The sequence below is a fragment of the Temnothorax americanus genome, unplaced genomic scaffold, assembly GCF_048541705.1.
Source record: "Temnothorax americanus isolate GAGA-0224 unplaced genomic scaffold, ASM4854170v1 Scaffold37, whole genome shotgun sequence".
NCBI classification, from domain to species: Eukaryota; Metazoa; Arthropoda; class Insecta; order Hymenoptera; family Formicidae; genus Temnothorax; species Temnothorax americanus.
The window spans coordinates 636733-653614 of NW_027509515.1; the positions used below are offsets into that span (position 1 = coordinate 636733).

Consider the following 16882-nt stretch of genomic DNA (forward strand, 5'->3'; position numbering starts at 1 on the left):
CATATGTTTTGATGTTTTCAAGAACATCATTTGGAGTAAGCAACTTTAATATATCTGTTTCATTTTGTAATTGTAAATTGTTTGAAACACTGGGAATAATGTTATCTTGAATATCTTTAGGCTGAAGGTCCATATTTTCTTGTCTTTCCTCAAAATTTGTATTACCATTGTGTTGGAGAAAAGAAAAAATACGTTTAATGGAAATTATTCTGTTTAGTAAACTTTTCAAAAACTTGCACATTGACTTTGATGACATATGATTTAAAAAAAAAACGGGTAATTATGCAGTATAGGGGAAGCACCTCCGATGACCTTGACCTTGACATGTTGTCAAGGTCACCCTCCTGAGTAACCTTCAGAAGGTTTTAGCCGTCGCTCGTTTTTTATTAAAAAGTTATTAACAAAAAAAAGTTTGGCGACCTCACCGATTTCAATGACCTTGATATATGTTGTCAAGGTCATGACCCCGAGTGACCTTCAGAAGGTTTTAGCCGTCGCTCGCTATTCGTTAAAAAGTTATTAACAAAAAAAGTTTGGAAAATATAGCATATATATAGGTGCATATATAGGTTAGGTTGACGCGCTTTAAACACTTAAATACTTTTAAAGCGCGTCACTAACCTACATAGGTACGATTTACTGCTTTAAATGTTGTGTTTTGGTAAAGCAGCGATTTTTTCGCAAAATAAAGTATTCTCTGCTTTAACAAAAAAATTTCAATTTATCAACAATTTACTGCTTTAAATGTTGTGTTTTGGTAAAGCAGCGACTTTCTCGCGAAATAAAGTATTCTCTGCTTTAAAGAAAAACGTAATATTAGTCGTTTATGCATCTCAGTACCTAAAATAACTGCTATATTTTCGAAACTTTTTTTGTTTATAATTTTTTAATAAAAAACGAGCGACGGCTAAAACCTTCTGAAGGTCACTCAGGAGGGTGACCTTGACAACATATGTCAAGGTCAAGGTCATCGGAGGTGCTTCCCCTATACTGCATAATTACCAAAAAACGTATTTTAAGTTTCAAACACGTTAAATTAAAATCCATTTATTTAATTTAAAAAAATTACAAATTATTCATTATTTTTGTAATTTTGCTCGTATGGATGTGTGTAGATTTTTATGTGCGTGTTTGTGAGTGGCTGTGCAAGAGTGTGTGTTGTATAACACACATACGCACATACATCATATACATATATATATATATATATATATATATATATATATATATATATTTATACCTATATATAGGTATATACATTAAAAAAATTATTTCTCGAAAATTTTTGCTCGCTGAAAATGAACGTCGAGCCGGTCGAGCGTCAATTACGTGAAAAGGCACCTTTACGCTCCAAATTAAAATTCTATCGAAACAAAGCTCTCATCAGCTGAAATTAATCCAAATCAACTGGAGCAGGTAGCTTAATTTTTTACGCCACGTAGCTCGCTCAAGCTCACTTCTCGCGAGCATATAATCTCTTCCTTTGACCGAAATCAGCTGATGAAAAAGTCATTGGTCAAGGGAGCTGTCATCGGGAGGAGTAACCGGAGTACGCGATGCCCGGGACACCCTGTAGATTTGATCAAAGCTCGATTCGAGCCAGAAGAACGCGGCTGAACTTCAGGTGCGCGAGCACCACGCGGTTTCGCGGTGCGCTCGCGACCTGTCGGATAAAAACGGCGGCGCGACATCTCTGATCGCGCGACGTACGTGGTACGTGCCCTCCGCGTCCGCACGCACGCACGCAACGCACGCACGCACGTACTCACGGCTCGCGGCTCACGGCACTCACGCATTCACGCAACGCTACGCTACGCATTCACGAACGCGCGCGCGCGCGCGCGCTACGACAACGGGCGACGGACGGTGCGGACGGCGCGGTTACAACACCCGAGATTGTGTTGGTGATTAATCAAAAAAAGGCCGTTCGCGAAAATGGCCGATGGACGCGAGCCACGGTTGTTTTCCACGCGGAGCCTGTACCAGTTGTGCGTGTCCGCGGTGGTCGACAGGTTTCGCACTTACAAACCGTGTCTCACCGATCTGCCCAAGAGCGTGCGCTTCGATCTCTACTATCAGGTAAAAGGACGTCAAGCTGTCGTCGTCGTCTCCGGCGACGCAGCGACGGATACGGGAGGCGAGGGGGAGACGATCGAGGTATAACCGCGCGCGCGATGACAGTCACGCTTGTTTTTGTATCTCCGTCTCGCCACCCTCGAACGGGACGGGACGGCATTGTTCTCGGTCGTGCCCCGACGTTTCCGACGGCGACAAGTTGACGCAAGTCGTGCCGAGGATCTGACCGCCCTACGGCACGAGCGAACTTGACGCTCCGTTTTCGCGATTCCTCCGAGACGGCCGATCTCGATCGACTCCGATTGATATCGCCCCGCACGCGCTTAACGGTAACAGCCTTCCGTTGACCTTCATGGGTTTGATCTCTTTCAGCTGTACAGAGAGAGGAGACTATGTATACTGGGGGCGGAATTAAGCGATCTGGAGACTTTCTCCAAGATGCTCAAGGTCACCAATCGGCGATTACACCTCCTGAGAATATTTCAGGTAAGCATGTCACGTAGGAATCCTCGAGAGTGACTTGGACCAGATTTGGATCAACTTAATCGGCGATTAATCCGACTGGAACTGCCTAAAGTGAAATTTCAATTTGCTATTTCTAACCCGGTCTTCTTTTCCATATGTTAAACAAGAAATTAGTTTTATTCATATTAAGCACAAGTATTATTTGACGAGTTTAAACACCGATGTTAATCGGAGTTTGGTTGATGACATGTTGATGGCTGTCACCCATCATACTTTTCCTCTGACGTCGGAAAATATTTTACATTTTTTGTATTTTCATGACCGAAGGCACCGATGGACCATAAGATAGGGATAGCGGGACATCTGGTCACCCATTACGGCAGGGTATGCTGTTCAAGTCCCTCTTCGCCAGACAAATTGATAAATCTAGGTTTGAGACTCGGTGGATTTCTCAGCGACGCCGGCTGGTATTTTGAAAGTAAAAAGGTGCTGACAACCTGCAAGGAATTGTGTGTGAAATACAATGACACCCCCAAGGATTGGTGCAGAACATTGGATTGTTGTCACAAGTATGAGCGTCGACATATATTAGTTTTAATTAATGTCTGCGAGTATAATGTAACATCGTGTTTGGCGACAAGCTCGTGCGCATGTGTATCTAGTTGACAGATCTTTAAGCCCCTTGCACAATAGGCGATAGCGATAGCGACAGCGATAAAGTTGCCGACAAAGCTATACCTTTTTCGGCAACTTTGTCGCTATCGCTATCGCTATCGCCTATTGTGCAAGGGGCTTTAGATTATCAAATTTTTGTACCGAGCAAGCTTTTAGCGGGATTAGAAGAATTGTATATTTGTCGATACATTTTAGGCTGTTACATGCACAAGCGGCATTCTGCGACTTTAAGAAAGCTGCAGAGACTCATCAAATTGCCATGAAAATGATAGGAAAGTTAAAGAGCGAGCAGTACAATAATAGCAATCATGCTGCCCTTTTTGCCGAGTTCAGTGTACTATTCTATATACGCAGTGAATACGACGAAGCTTACAGGTGCTTACCTAATACGTATTATTATATTTTCCCGAAAATGAATTAAAATTGCCAGAAACTTTTCACTTATTAATCGATCTCTTGTAAACCAATATGGAATGAGGGTCGAAATCGAATTCGACTGCGAGTTGATCCTCATTTATGTCCATTTCTAGTTTTAAGAATTAGAAAAAGATGAAAAGAGTAAGTTAAATCGAGATTAAAGTTAATTTACATTGGCAGAAATGAACATAATATTTGTTTTGCATCATTTTTACTCCTGACGTTATATATGTATATGTAATAATACTACCCACCATCCAGATGGAGCATAGAAGCGTTAAAACAATTGAAACCATCGCTTCCCGCGGGAATCATCGTCGACGTTCTGAGACAAGCAGCGAAGTCATGCGTGGTGAAGCGAGAATTCCAAAAAGCCGGTTTGCTGATTAAGGAGGCCGTATACCTCGCGAGAGAAGTATTCGATACGGATCATCCGAAATATAGCGACGTTCTCATCGATTACGGATTTTTCTTACTAAACTTCGATAGCATCAGCAATAGTGTAACTATATACAAGGTATTTATCTCCAGACATCTTCAAATCACCGCGAATCAACCGTAATCTGTGCAGACGATTATAAAAACCGTTCTTGTATTTTAGACTGCGTTAGATATTAGAAAAACGATTTTCGGCAGGACTAATCTTCATGTTGCCTTAGCACACGAAGACTTAGCTTACGCTCTCTACGTACACGAATACAGCTCTGGCAGATTTGACGATGCAAGGTAATCAATTGGAATTACATCTGGCTTATCGTATATATTATACGGTACGATTAACTCTCATTTTACAGTGAGCATGCTGGAACAGCTATAGATATCATGGAGAAACATTTACCCGCGAATCATTTAATGCTCGCGAGTGCTAGGAGAATAAAGGCACTTATTCTTGAAGAGATAGCTATAGATAACGCGTCCACACCGTTGTCTGAACAGAATCTCTTACTCAAATCCGAGTGTCTTCATTTGTCTGCTTTAGAAATGTCGAAAACTGCGTTTGGCGAAAGAAACGTACAAACGGCGAAACATTACGGAAACTTGGGCCGCTTATACCAGAGTATGAGGAAGTTTCAGGTATCTCGATGCATAGAATAAAGACTGATATAGTATGTATATACACGCTGCATATTTAATTATTTCGTTGCACGTTCAATGTGTTCCAGGAAGCGGAAGCGATGCATCTGAAAGCTATTGGTATTAAAGAAGAATTATTAGGACCCGATGATTATGAAGTAGGTTTGAGTATAGGGCATTTAGCTTCATTATACAATTTCCATATGAACCGGTACAGAGACGCCGAAAAGCTTTACCATCGTAGTATCTCGATCAGTAAGTATATATGTGTTTTGAATTGCGTTTATCATGACACAAAACGCTATTACATTTCGCAAAATTTTATTTCGACAGGCTTAAAGTTATTCGGAAAGGGTTATAGTGGTTTAGAATACGATTATCGAGGACTTTTACACGTGTATAATAAGTTAGACGATTATGAAAAGATATTGGAGTACACGGACATATTGAATCATTGGAAGGAGCTTAGAGATAAACACGCTCAATCTGAGGAACCACCGATTGATGTACAAAAACGTCCACAGCCAATCGCAAACGTAATGAATGTGTTCTTTTCCATGTGATATATCAATAAGTGTGTCTAATTCAAATTTTATGTCATTGTATATCATCGAGCAACTTACTGGTCCGTTGCGTTTACAAGACATTTTTGGGCCAAAGTAGGGAAAAGAAAAAAAGTCGCAGAAATTAGAAATTTATAAAGCATTGATTTGATCGTACGAGTAATACAGGTGACTCTTAAATAATACGGTACTTGAACTGCACGGAGTCTCGAATAGCACGGCAAAAAATTGTGGCAACCCTTGAACAACACGGTACTTGAGTGAAGTTGGAATAACACGGTCATTCAATTAAGGCTCCTAATCGTTGCAGTAGAAATAGGGTCATTTCTCGCCTCAATAGCAAGAACTTAATATGACCACGATGACTACTCAGGGGGTCGATTGTGTATTATATATGTGGGGGTGTATTACATGAATCACCATTTAAGAAATCATTCGAATAATGCAGAATTTATAAGAGATATCAAACTCTCTTCAGCAATCAAGGAGTAATCATATTGCACGAGTTTTTCTGTGCTTCCTGTAAGTATTCGAAGAAGTCTATATTTCTCGTACTAATATTTATTAAAATGTATTTGGGGATAACGTACGTAGTTGTCGTGGCTGAGAGGAGTAGTGTATGGTTAAAACGAGTTGAAAATTACAAAAGTGAACAGATTTACTAGAATTCGACAAATAAAATCGTAGATACTCTAGTGAATTTCCTCACTTTTGTAATTTTCACCTCGTGAAATTTAAAAGATACGCAAATTAAAAAATTAATATTTTTTATTTTGATTTATTTGTTTAAAATTTTTAAAAAGTAAATAATTGTTTATTTCTTTTAATAATATGTTGAATACAAATTTCCAAATAACAATAAAATAACATTAAAAATAACAGTATTAACGTTAGTACTATATATAAACTTTGAACAATTTTAAACAAATAAATCAAAATAAAAAATATTAATTTTTTCCCTTAATTTTCTCAAACAATCCGCGTTTTGCTCCTTATTTTCGATTATATTTTCCGAAAAATATCAATTATTTACATTAAATTTACAAAATTGATGATAAAACCACAAAAAATGTCATATTAAACCGAAAAGTTGACATTTGAAAAACTTTATAACTCGGAAACCACTTCTATTCCAAAATTGAAATTTCAGGGTTGTTTAAGGATATAATGAAGAATATTCCCTAAAAATTTCAAAGGATTTCGAGTTGAAAGAAAAAAGTTCTGGCTATCTGAAAATGGCGATTTTTCGAAAATCGATCAACTTTAGATGGCCATAACTTAACGAAATAGAAGCAATCAAGCAAAAAGTGGGTAGATTTCTTCAGAGTATACTGGAACAAAAAATATCAGCTGCTGATCAACCCTCTACTTCGAAAACTGTAGATATGACAGCATTTCAAAAATAGGCAAAATTTCTCTAAAACAGTGGTTTAGTTAGCAGCTCGCCATGAAGCCGGACTTGAGTATAAACCAATGACCAATTTTTTCCTTAAAAGTAGAGGGTTTACAGAAAAGAATGCGGCCTCAAACGAGTCTCTAAGTTATATAGAAGCTGAGATATAAATTTTTGAAAATGACTGAAAAATCGACTTTTCAAAAGTCAAAAAATTCTCCAGCGGCCGGATTTGATCGAATCGGGCTCAAATTTTCAGGATCATCTTCTTTTCTAGTGTACTTTCGAGGAAAAAATCGGCATCAAAATCGGTGACCCACCCCCGCAACCTTTGGTCGAAAAGTAATGGATGGAGAGATGGATGGAAAGAGATTATATATATATATATAATCTCTTAAAATCACATGCCCAATTTTATATGGATCTGGAATCTTAACTTGCACGGTTTTCAATAACACGGAACTAATTAATCGTGTTATTCGAGGGTTACCTAATAATTCTATCTGTCTTATGTTGATATTTTATAACATTAATAAATTAAGTAATTGTCAGTGCGATATTAATTCAAATTTATGCAATGTTAATTTAATGATTTTAATTCAAATTTATTGAAAATGTTAATTTAATTTATAAATTATTTGAAGGGTACAGAGGAAAAATGATCCATCCTGAGTAATTTCGAGAAAGACGCAATTTTAATTTTTAAGACATCAGAATATCTTAGGAAGCTATTTAAAAAAGTACTGGCAGTAAATACTAAGTATCGAAATGCATAGTGTTTATTTAGTATTTACATTGTATGTTGGATTCTGATGGATTCTTCCGCACAAACATGTGGATTATGATCGTTTTTCCCCAGCACGATATATTTAGCGTTTCTTCGAAAGTTCCACAAGATAGGATGATCAGATCAATTTCGACAAAACATAGGCTTTCCCCTTGTTTCGTTTCTCATCGGGATCATTTTTCCCTTGTACCTTTCATTTTTATTAGTCACGATACTGCAATATAAACATTGAGGGCTTCTTTTTTTAGTTTGAGTTGCTGTGCTTGTGTTGAATTATATTAGACTCAATGTTTATCTACGTTTTTCATCTCGATGTATTGAGAATTTTTGCACATAAAAATATATCTTTTTTAGATCTTTTGTATTTACATACGTCATTTTAATATAAATTTGCCAATGTTTTAATTTGATTTGTATATATATTTTATACTTTACGATTCGCTATTCGTTGACAGTTTTAATTTTTAAAGAGTTGTGCTCAGGTTTCGTATAAAATATTTTTTTGTTACGATTGCTTATCAAACGCATTTATAATACGTTTAATTCATTGTTCATCTCAAGATTTACAATGATCGTAGGTTTTCACGCATCGCATAATTTTTAAGTAACACAAAAAATATTTGAAATACATGCTCCTGTGTTTATAATAGTAATGTAGATGAAGAGATAGGTATTAAAGCTATTAAAACTCGGTGAACAATTTGTTGAACAGATGCTTTGCTGTATGAAGTTACCTTTTCACCTCATAAAAAATTCGACATTTAAAAATACATCCTATATACATACTACTGTTCAAAAGTATTTGCCACCTTAAAAAAATTTGATCAGGGATGAGTTTATTAATGAAATTTTAATGAAAAAGCTAATAATTTGCTACATGTCTTTATCGCATAGATAGTTACATGTTATTTAAATTTTTGCCTCATCAATATGTCCGTTTTTTTTTATTACAGTTTACATTACACAATTTTGGCATGTTGATTAATTTTGTAATTTTTTTTTTTTTTTTTTACTTCTAGATATACCAACGTGATGATTTCGGAAAATGTATTTATTATTTGAGATTTTCCGTACGCAAAATAATTACATGAAATTAGAAAGTAAGAGATACCAATATAACATTAGTTTTGTGTAAGATAATAAATACATGTAACAATAATCTCCACTTTAAATTAAATTTACTTAAAAAAATTAGAATTTTTTCTAGGGTGGCAAATACTTTTGAGCGGTAGTGTATATCCTAAAATTTTTGTTAAGCATATTGTTTTAGTATGAATATCGTAATATATGAACATAGATAACTAAAAATTATACACGCGTGCATGTCCTTGGACTGTTCTAGAGATATTTTGAGATAATTAATTTTTCAAACTCACCAATTATTTACAAGTATTTTTTGCAGATTTGTATCATTTTAACCTTAAAAATTCATTCAGGCACTTTGGATGGATATCGAACGATATTATTCACCCACTGTAAACTTGTATAATTTAATAGATAGTAAAGTCTCTTTGATAATTCAGACACTACAAGGGTAGCAGACGTAGTTGACAATGTAATAATCTATTTAGTGGTATTGTACAAATTTAAATTGATTGCTGGGGTTTAAATAGATTACACACTATCAACTGCACCTTAAGTTCTTATTGCCCTCGCATTGTCATTACATTATTAACGATTGTATTAAAGCTAGCGGTTATAAGATAACAAATAATTGTACATTCTATTTTGTTTAATCAACAATTAAAACTATCAATTCAATTGCTAGTTTTTATTTAAAAAAAAAAAAAAAAAAAAAAAAAAAAAAAATGCAGGAAAAAATTAACCCTGCAACCGTACACTCTTTTTCGGCACCTTTTTCAACAAGATGTTCCTTGAGATCTTAACTATAAGAGTTTAAACAATAATATTATAAAATTAATTTTGCAATTTAATCCTTGAAAAAAAAAAGCATTTTAAAAACGCACCGTAATGTTTAAAAATTCATAACTTTTATTAATTAACTTATTAAGAAAAATCCTTCTAGGTATTTTTACTTGAAGTTAGGTACTTTCAGAATTAATTTGAAAGATCAAAAATCGCTAATTCTGTATGGCGACTTATATAGAGGATAAAACTGAAATAAAAAATAAAATATCGATGGTTAAACTACAAAACTTCGTAGGTAAGTCCAAAAATATCCAAATTTATTATTTTATGTAAATATAATACAGTAAAAAAAATTTTTTTTACGGAGCGATCGCCTGATGTCATCACCGTTTCTCATTGCCATCTCACATTAGCAATTGAGCAATAATTGAGTCAAAACTTTTGTAAAAATTTATATTTTGAGTAAAAAAAAAGGATTTTTGAAAAGTTGAATTTTACCTATGTATAATATAAACCGTATATGTGGCTCGTTGGCGTTCTCAATAAAAGTTTACTACTCGTAGTCACAAGCTAACTAACGGATATCGGCGGGCCTGTGGCCTCACACTTTCTCCACCCCAAACTTTTTTTAGAGACCGTTAGGGTTGGTTTACAGTCGTTCACAGTCGATTATTCTTCTCACATTCGACTGTGATTGGTCAATTTCTTAAAGATTACGGCTTAAATCAACGGTTACGGCTATTATAAACCAACCCTTACGAACGCGCTAAGTAAACAAACCTTTGGAAAATACCACATAGTCAAAATGCCCAGGACGCGAACGACCCACATGAACGGTTGCAGGGTTAAGTAAACAAAAAATATTTCCATGAAAAAGAGTTAGTTGTCTGTTTCTCTTTCATAGACACAAAACTTTTAATTGAATATCTGAGAGATCCGTAATTAAATAAAGACAAAATAATGTAATATAAATACTCACGATTCTTCTGAACAACTCACATACATTCAAAAGCTTTAATCTGTTTAAATTACAGTAACCATTAGGTAGTACATAACTTTATATTTACACGATATCTGTTGTATCACTCCGGTTTTCAGGTAATAGGAATCTTATCTAAATCCCATTTTTACGCTATCAACATTTCTAACTCTCTCTTTTTTTTTCTCTCTCTCTCTACAAAAAAAGAGAGTCATCTGTGGTCGGTATTCATAGTCGTATCTTATATTTAAGACCGTGTTAAGTACGATCTTAAGATGTTATGAACCGATCACAGAACCGTATTAGCGTCTTAAGACATTACTTAAGACAGTCTTGAAATAAGATTCGACTATGAATACGGGCCTTAGTCACCTTAGATCGGTATACTTTTGAGACATACCAATCAGTATATTACCAGACTGATATTGCATGTCTTATTAAACTGTGTTAGAATCCCGTAACTTTAGAACATTTAGTCAGGTGTATGTGGAGGTTCTTGGCTGAAGTATGGTGCGGTATCTTGCACTAATAAAGTATGACAAACATCACAGACTCTGGATGGTCTTTGTTTCGGCCCACTGTTCACAACGTGTGAGAGGCAAGATTGACAAAATATATGGCCACAGTGACGACAATGTACCTGCATGATGTTAAGCCTCTTTAATTCTGTTCTATATGTATATATACAGGCCATAATAATTTAACTCGCGCTTCTTCAACTTACCTTCTTTTTTGTGACTGAGAATGTGGTGTGACAACTAGGACACTCTTCAACATCCTCTTCATGTTGCCATCTTACTTCACTACCTGCCTGTCTAATCCTTTCCAGTTGTACCTGTGTGATCGTCAAAATAATGTTATTTTATAGGTATATCACAGTTCTACTTATAGTTTACTACAGTTAGTTATCTTTTATCTACAAATAATTTCGACAATCTTTAATCAACTTTGTATCTCGACAATTCTGAATTCATTGTTTATATTATTTCCATTACCTGTAATGATTGTGATAATCGAACAAAGTCTTTCTGTACTGCCTCGCTGGTATCTAATTCTTGCTGTAGACTCATAACTCTTTGTCGTAATTCAGTTGTAACTGAGTCTGCATCCTTCTTCTCTTTCTGAACTTCCTGCAGCTGTTTTTCCAACCGATCAAGTTTCTCTTCTTTATCGGCGAGTGTACGATGATCTTTTATATATTTATCTAATTGCGCTCTGTGTAAAATGTGGAACGGAGTAAAGTTTTGTTTTAACAATTATGGTATCAAGCAATCGTAATTTATAATAATATTATTGTCGTATATATAGTCAATGTATAGCCTTACCTCAACCCACTTATTTCATTCTTTAATACAGCATTGTCTTGTTCCTTAACCCTACTCTCCTGCTCCATTTGTTCTCTCAGTAAAGTAACTTCGTATCGCAATGTTTCTTCCTTCTCCTGTGCAACTTCTTGAGCCACTTTAGCTGTAATTAAATCTTCGCGAATTTTTAGAAGGCTCATATGCAGTTCCTCAACAGTGTTTGGCATGTTGATACTCTCACTTTGAAGTTGTTGCGAATGTTTACTATGTTTACCCACAAGATTTTCATTCTCCATCTGAAGTCTGAAAAGTTTGAATAAAGCTTTATTAAATAATACACCATAATATCATCTACCTCTCATTTTTACATATAATTTAACTTTGTGTGTGTGTGTGTGTCCGCGCGTGTGTAGTTATTTTTAGTATTACACACACGCACATATATATACCTATATACCACTAAAAATAACTTTTTGATAGAAAGATTATCTTACGCAGTAAGATGTCTCTGTACTTCTTCTCTGCCTCGTGTCAATTTACAAAGTTCCTCCGATACACTCCTTTGAATTTGTTCAAAAGTTTTCTTCAACTCTAGTAAATTTTGCTGCGCCGTCTGCGAGGTAACGGTGAGCTCCGCAACTTTGATTTTATGCTCCTCTTTCTTCTCATTCCACTTTTCCTCCATCTCCTTTCGAAATTCAACTTCCTTAGCTAGATCCTCCTTTTGAGCTTGCAGCATACGTTGAGAGTCCAACAACTGCTTCTCCAAATCCTTGGCAGTCGCTTCTACTTTGACTAATTGCGCTTCGTAGTTGACGCACATATCACACGACGGCTCGAAGGAACCAGGTTCTTGCTGCCGTCTCTTTATTAAAACTTCTTTATATTTTTGTAATTCGTCATCGGTTGACCTCAGTTTCTCCTTTAAAGCTTTTATCTCCTCCTCAAGTGGAACAACCAATGAACGTAAAACTTCCGCATCTTCTTGCGCCTATAAAATTACAGTTTTTATCGATATCGCTGCAAATATTACAAATATTATTGCTGTAAGACAAGCGTTTGTTTTAACGTGTTTAAAGAGATGATGTTAGAGATCACTTAAATATATTGCAAAAAATATATATGCATTTATATTAGCAAGCGATTACACAAAGGGTTAAATGTACCATGCAATTTTAGATTTACGTACATATTTTTTTACCTTCCGCATGCTTTCTTCTAAATTGTCAGGGCCTAAAGATAAGGAATCCGCGCCTAATTGCGATACCACTTTTCTAGCTAATGTCTTGGTTACTGTAGACAACGAGATTTGCGGCCCGTCCGTCGGCGGGTCGCGCGGCAATTGCGTTTTCAGCAGCGCATTCTCTTCTTGAAGCTTAGAAAGAGCCAGTTGTAATTTCGACACTTCGCTGACAAGCTGCTTCCTAGAGCAGGAGAACTCCTCCACCGTTTCGTGTATAACCTGTTGCAAAGATGCTATCTCCTCCTGGGCCTTTCTCTTCTCCATCATTATATCATTCTGTATTTTAAGATCCGCGACGACTAGTTGGCTCTTTGCTTCGTCCAGCTCATTCTTCAGTCTCAAATTTTCCTTCTGCAGGCCCATATTTTCCTCTAGCCTTCGTTTTAATTCCACTACAAAAATACATTGCTTGTAGGTATAACTGCCGAAGAGCTACTTGTAGTCCAGAGTATAAATATCGCACATGTTACGTACCCTCTTTCTGAAGGAACAACTCCTTCATCTTGGCCCTTTGTACATTAAACTCCTCTCGCATCTTAACGTTCTCCGACTCCAATCGGCTGATCTTCGTCTGTGGATCCTCTGAATCGTAACAGACTCTCTTAATGAAATTAAATCGCATCGCGAGCGGCCTCGACATTTAACAAACACGCGAGCGACGTCTCGAAAAAAAGCCTGACAAGCGAATAGAGCTTTGCGCTTTCCTAACCACTGCGTTTAAATATCTCGTTTCTTTTTTTTTTTTTTCGTATTTTTTTTCTCTCGGCGTGTCGCGACGACGACACCGACAAAGACCTAAAGCAAGAACTACCGCTCGGTGACGTACCGTTTCCGTTCGCTCTGACCGTCCGATCGTCCTGGTTCTCCATCGTTCGATCACTTCACACGGACGAGGGCGACAATTTTGCCGGAGCGGGTCACTGCCACGGACGCGAATTCGGAGAGCATATCTCGGAGCTCAGCCGGGACTGGTGGCCGCCTCTCGACGATGATGACGATGACGATGACGACGACCACGACGACGACGACGACGACAACGACGACGGTGACGACGACGACGACGATGACGATGACGATGACGACGGCATGCCGCTGGCAGTGGCCAGTTGTGTCACTGGCTCATAGCGACTCGAGCGAGATCCGGTCCAGTCGTCCAGTACTTACGCGAACAGGGACTCGCTCGAGAATGAAGATCACGGATCACGGAAGCGAACTCGGAAACCGGAATTGACCTCGCTCGGCCATCCAACAATTTCGCTAACGACAGCAAAGATGCAATTCGCCGGACGATGCGTGTCCACCACTTATATGTAATCAGCGAAATCTCCCGGCTACACCTCTCGCATTCGCGCGATCCTCCGTTCTCCGTTCTTCGTTCTTCTCCCTTCGGGGTTTCGGGGGCGCGAAGCCGCGAATTACACCCGGACAACCCGGACCATAGACTTGGGAAGAGATAGACCATTTCCAACCAGCAGCCACGTCCACGCCACGTCCATTTTCCGACACTGCCGATAAAACATATAAAATTCTTATGCGCGTTCGCGCTATGTCCACAAATGGATATCTTAATTTAAAAAAAAATGTGGCTCAAGATATATAATATAATATATAATTTTCTTGATTCACAATCGCATGTGGACGTAGCGCGGATGTTTTTATCGGCAGTGTCGGAAAATGGATGTGGCTACGTAGTACCAATTTCTAACACGGAAGTATTATTGTATTGGCGGTAGTGTACAAGGGTCCCGTCCCACGGACCAAGATGGCCTCTCTCAGGCTTCGGCACTTCGGCACTTCTGGGCAGTTCTGGGCACTTCGGCTTCTCTCTGACACCAGAGAGAAACCTGAGAGAGGCCATCCCGGCATTTTTCGTCAATTTTTCTGTGTCACATTTTCCGACGCGCACCCTGATAAAGTGCGTATCAACTACGTCGTTTCGCTCGGTAACCGCACATGGTTTGCGTCCGTGCTAATGGTTCGTGTCCGAACTAACCAGTTAGTGGGGATATGCTGCGGCCTCGCTCGGCCACGCTCGGCCGCGCTCGGCCGCGCTCGGCCGGCCCGGCGCCTCGGCAAGCTTCGAGCGAGGAGAGAAGGACAGACATACGATTTACGATTTACTGTCTCCGTCTATGACTGCTAGCTGCCTTGGCACGCGCCGGCTATGCGACGTTGCCACGATGCCACGCATTTCGGATATCGCGTACGGTGTCTCGCCGAGTGCCGAATCTCGAGTTGTTAAATATATATATATATATATATATATATATATATATATATATATATATAATTTATTAACATAAAAATTAAAATTTGTTAACGTAATACTATTTTTGTTAAGTAAGGAAGGAAAGGATTTTTAGAAGTCAGAGGAACAGCTACGCATAAATAAAATATATCACCTATATGTATATTAATATTGTTATTTTATTTCAAAGTAAATTAAAAGAAGTACGATATAAAAGTATGATATAAAAGTTATATATTATTTCTCATAGTAATGAATTTGGATTCCGGTGATTTATTATCTTCTCCAGCTTCGCCTCTGCCTCTGCCTCTCCCTCGCATCGCGTTGTATACCGCCCGCACCAACGAGCTTAACGTTTCAGGCTGTAACAAAAAATAAATATTTTAAGTAAAATGACATTTTCGTGTATATATATATATACGTAAATAAATTTCATTATTAACACTTTGACGAACGCTGTCACGTATGCGTCACATGTGATATGTGCGACTGTCATTGCAAAGTGTTAATAATCATTATCAATAATGATAAGAAATTATCCCATTATTTCAACACTTACGTTTAATACGATCGGCTGAGTCGCCGTCGGAGCCGTTGCTGTGGTCGACATCGTCGCCGTGGCCATGGGCGCCGTTACGACCGCCGGGGTCGTCGTTGACGTCGTGGCTCTAGAGGCCGTCGCGGCCGCCGTCGGCATCGTGATCGTGAGGGCCGTCACGGGCCTCGGGGTCGTCGTTGCTGTCGTCGGCATCGTGGCCGTAGGAGCCGTCGCGGCCGTCGTCGGCATCGTGGCCGTGGGGGCCGTCACGATCACGATGCCGACGGCGGCCGCGACGGCCTCTAGAGCCACGACGTCAACGACGACCCTGGCGGTCGTAACGGCGCCCATGGCCACGGCGACGATGTCGACCACAGCAACGGCTCCGACGGCGACTCAGCCGATCGTATTAAACGTAAGTGTTGAAATAATGGGATAATTTCTTATCATTATTGATAATGATTATTAACACTTTGCAATGACAGTCGCACATATCACATGTGACGCATACGTGACAGCGTTCGACAAAGTGTTAATAATGAAATTTATTTACGTATATATATACACGAAAATGTCATTTTACTTAAAATATTTATTTTTTGTTACAGCCTGAAACGTTAAGCTCGTTGGTGCGGGCGGTATACAACGCGATGCGAGGGAGAGTCAGAGGCAGAGGCAGAGGCAGAGGCAGAGGCAGAGGCAGAGGCAGTGGCAGAGGACGAGGTGGAGGAAGAGGCAGAGGGCGCGGGCGCGAAGCTGGAGAAGATAAATAAATTACCGGAATCCAAATTCATTACTATGAGAAATAATATATAACTTTTATATCATACTTTTATATCGTACTTCTTTTAATTTACTTTGAAATAAAATAACAATATTAATATACATATAGGTGATATATTTTATTTATGCGTAGCTGTTCCTCTGACTTCTAAAAATCCTTTCCTTCCTTACTTAACAAAAATAGTATTACGTTAACAAATTTTAATTTTTATGTTAATAAATTATATATATATATATATATATATATATATATATATATATATATTTAACAACTCGAGATTCGGCACTCGGCGAGACACCGTACGCGATATCCGAAGTGCGTGGCATCGTGGCAACGTCGCATAGCCGGCGCGTGCCAAGGCAGCTAGCAGTCATAGACGGAGACAGTAAATCGTAAATCGTATGTCTGTCCTTCTCTCCTCGCTCGAAGCTTGCCGAGGCGCCGGGCCGGCCGAGCGCGGCCGAACG

At 38.3% G+C, this 16882-nt stretch overlaps 3 protein-coding genes across 6 annotated transcripts; 2 read left to right on the forward strand and 1 right to left on the reverse strand.

Moving 5' to 3' along the window:
- The first annotated feature begins 1575 nt into the window (after positions 1–1575).
- Positions 1576–8161, forward strand: Pat1 (Protein interacting with APP tail-1). Of its 3 annotated transcripts, none has more exons than XR_013258224.1 (10): positions 1576–2079; positions 2449–2562; positions 2869–3110; positions 3412–3591; positions 3895–4150; positions 4235–4359; positions 4428–4707; positions 4797–4962; positions 5041–5792; positions 6421–8161. XR_013258224.1 is itself a non-coding variant. In XM_077414621.1 (9 exons), exons 1-9 carry the CDS (start codon positions 1936–1938, stop codon positions 5268–5270), a joined length of 1737 nt encoding a protein of 578 aa, XP_077270747.1. In that variant the 5' UTR covers positions 1576–1935; the 3' UTR covers positions 5271–8161. The 3 variants fall into 3 exon arrangements, 1 of the variants encoding a protein (XP_077270747.1); XR_013258225.1 differs by having other exon boundaries at positions 6941–8161; XM_077414621.1 differs by having other exon boundaries at positions 5041–8161.
- Positions 8162–10319: 2158 nt separating this feature from the next.
- On the reverse strand, positions 10320–14321 carry Rbpn-5 (Rab GTPase-binding effector protein rabaptin-5). Of its 2 annotated transcripts, none has more exons than XM_077414618.1 (8): positions 13672–14321; positions 13320–13427; positions 12792–13237; positions 12097–12593; positions 11624–11905; positions 11294–11513; positions 11023–11133; positions 10320–10938 (listed from the first exon to the last, which is right to left on the reverse strand). In XM_077414618.1, exons 1-8 carry the CDS (start codon positions 13712–13714, stop codon positions 10771–10773), a joined length of 1875 nt encoding a protein of 624 aa, XP_077270744.1. In that variant the 5' UTR covers positions 13715–14321; the 3' UTR covers positions 10320–10770. The 2 variants fall into 2 exon arrangements, with proteins under 2 accessions (XP_077270744.1, XP_077270745.1); XM_077414619.1 differs by having other exon boundaries at positions 12804–13237; positions 13672–14320.
- Positions 14322–15634: 1313 nt separating this feature from the next.
- LOC143901967 (uncharacterized) lies at positions 15635–16518 on the forward strand. Its single transcript, XM_077414635.1, has 2 exons — positions 15635–16046; positions 16240–16518. The coding sequence occupies exons 1-2, from the start codon at positions 15717–15719 to the stop codon at positions 16402–16404; spliced, it is 495 nt and encodes a 164-aa protein (XP_077270761.1). The 5' UTR covers positions 15635–15716; the 3' UTR covers positions 16405–16518.
- Positions 16519–16882: the final 364 nt, after the last annotated feature.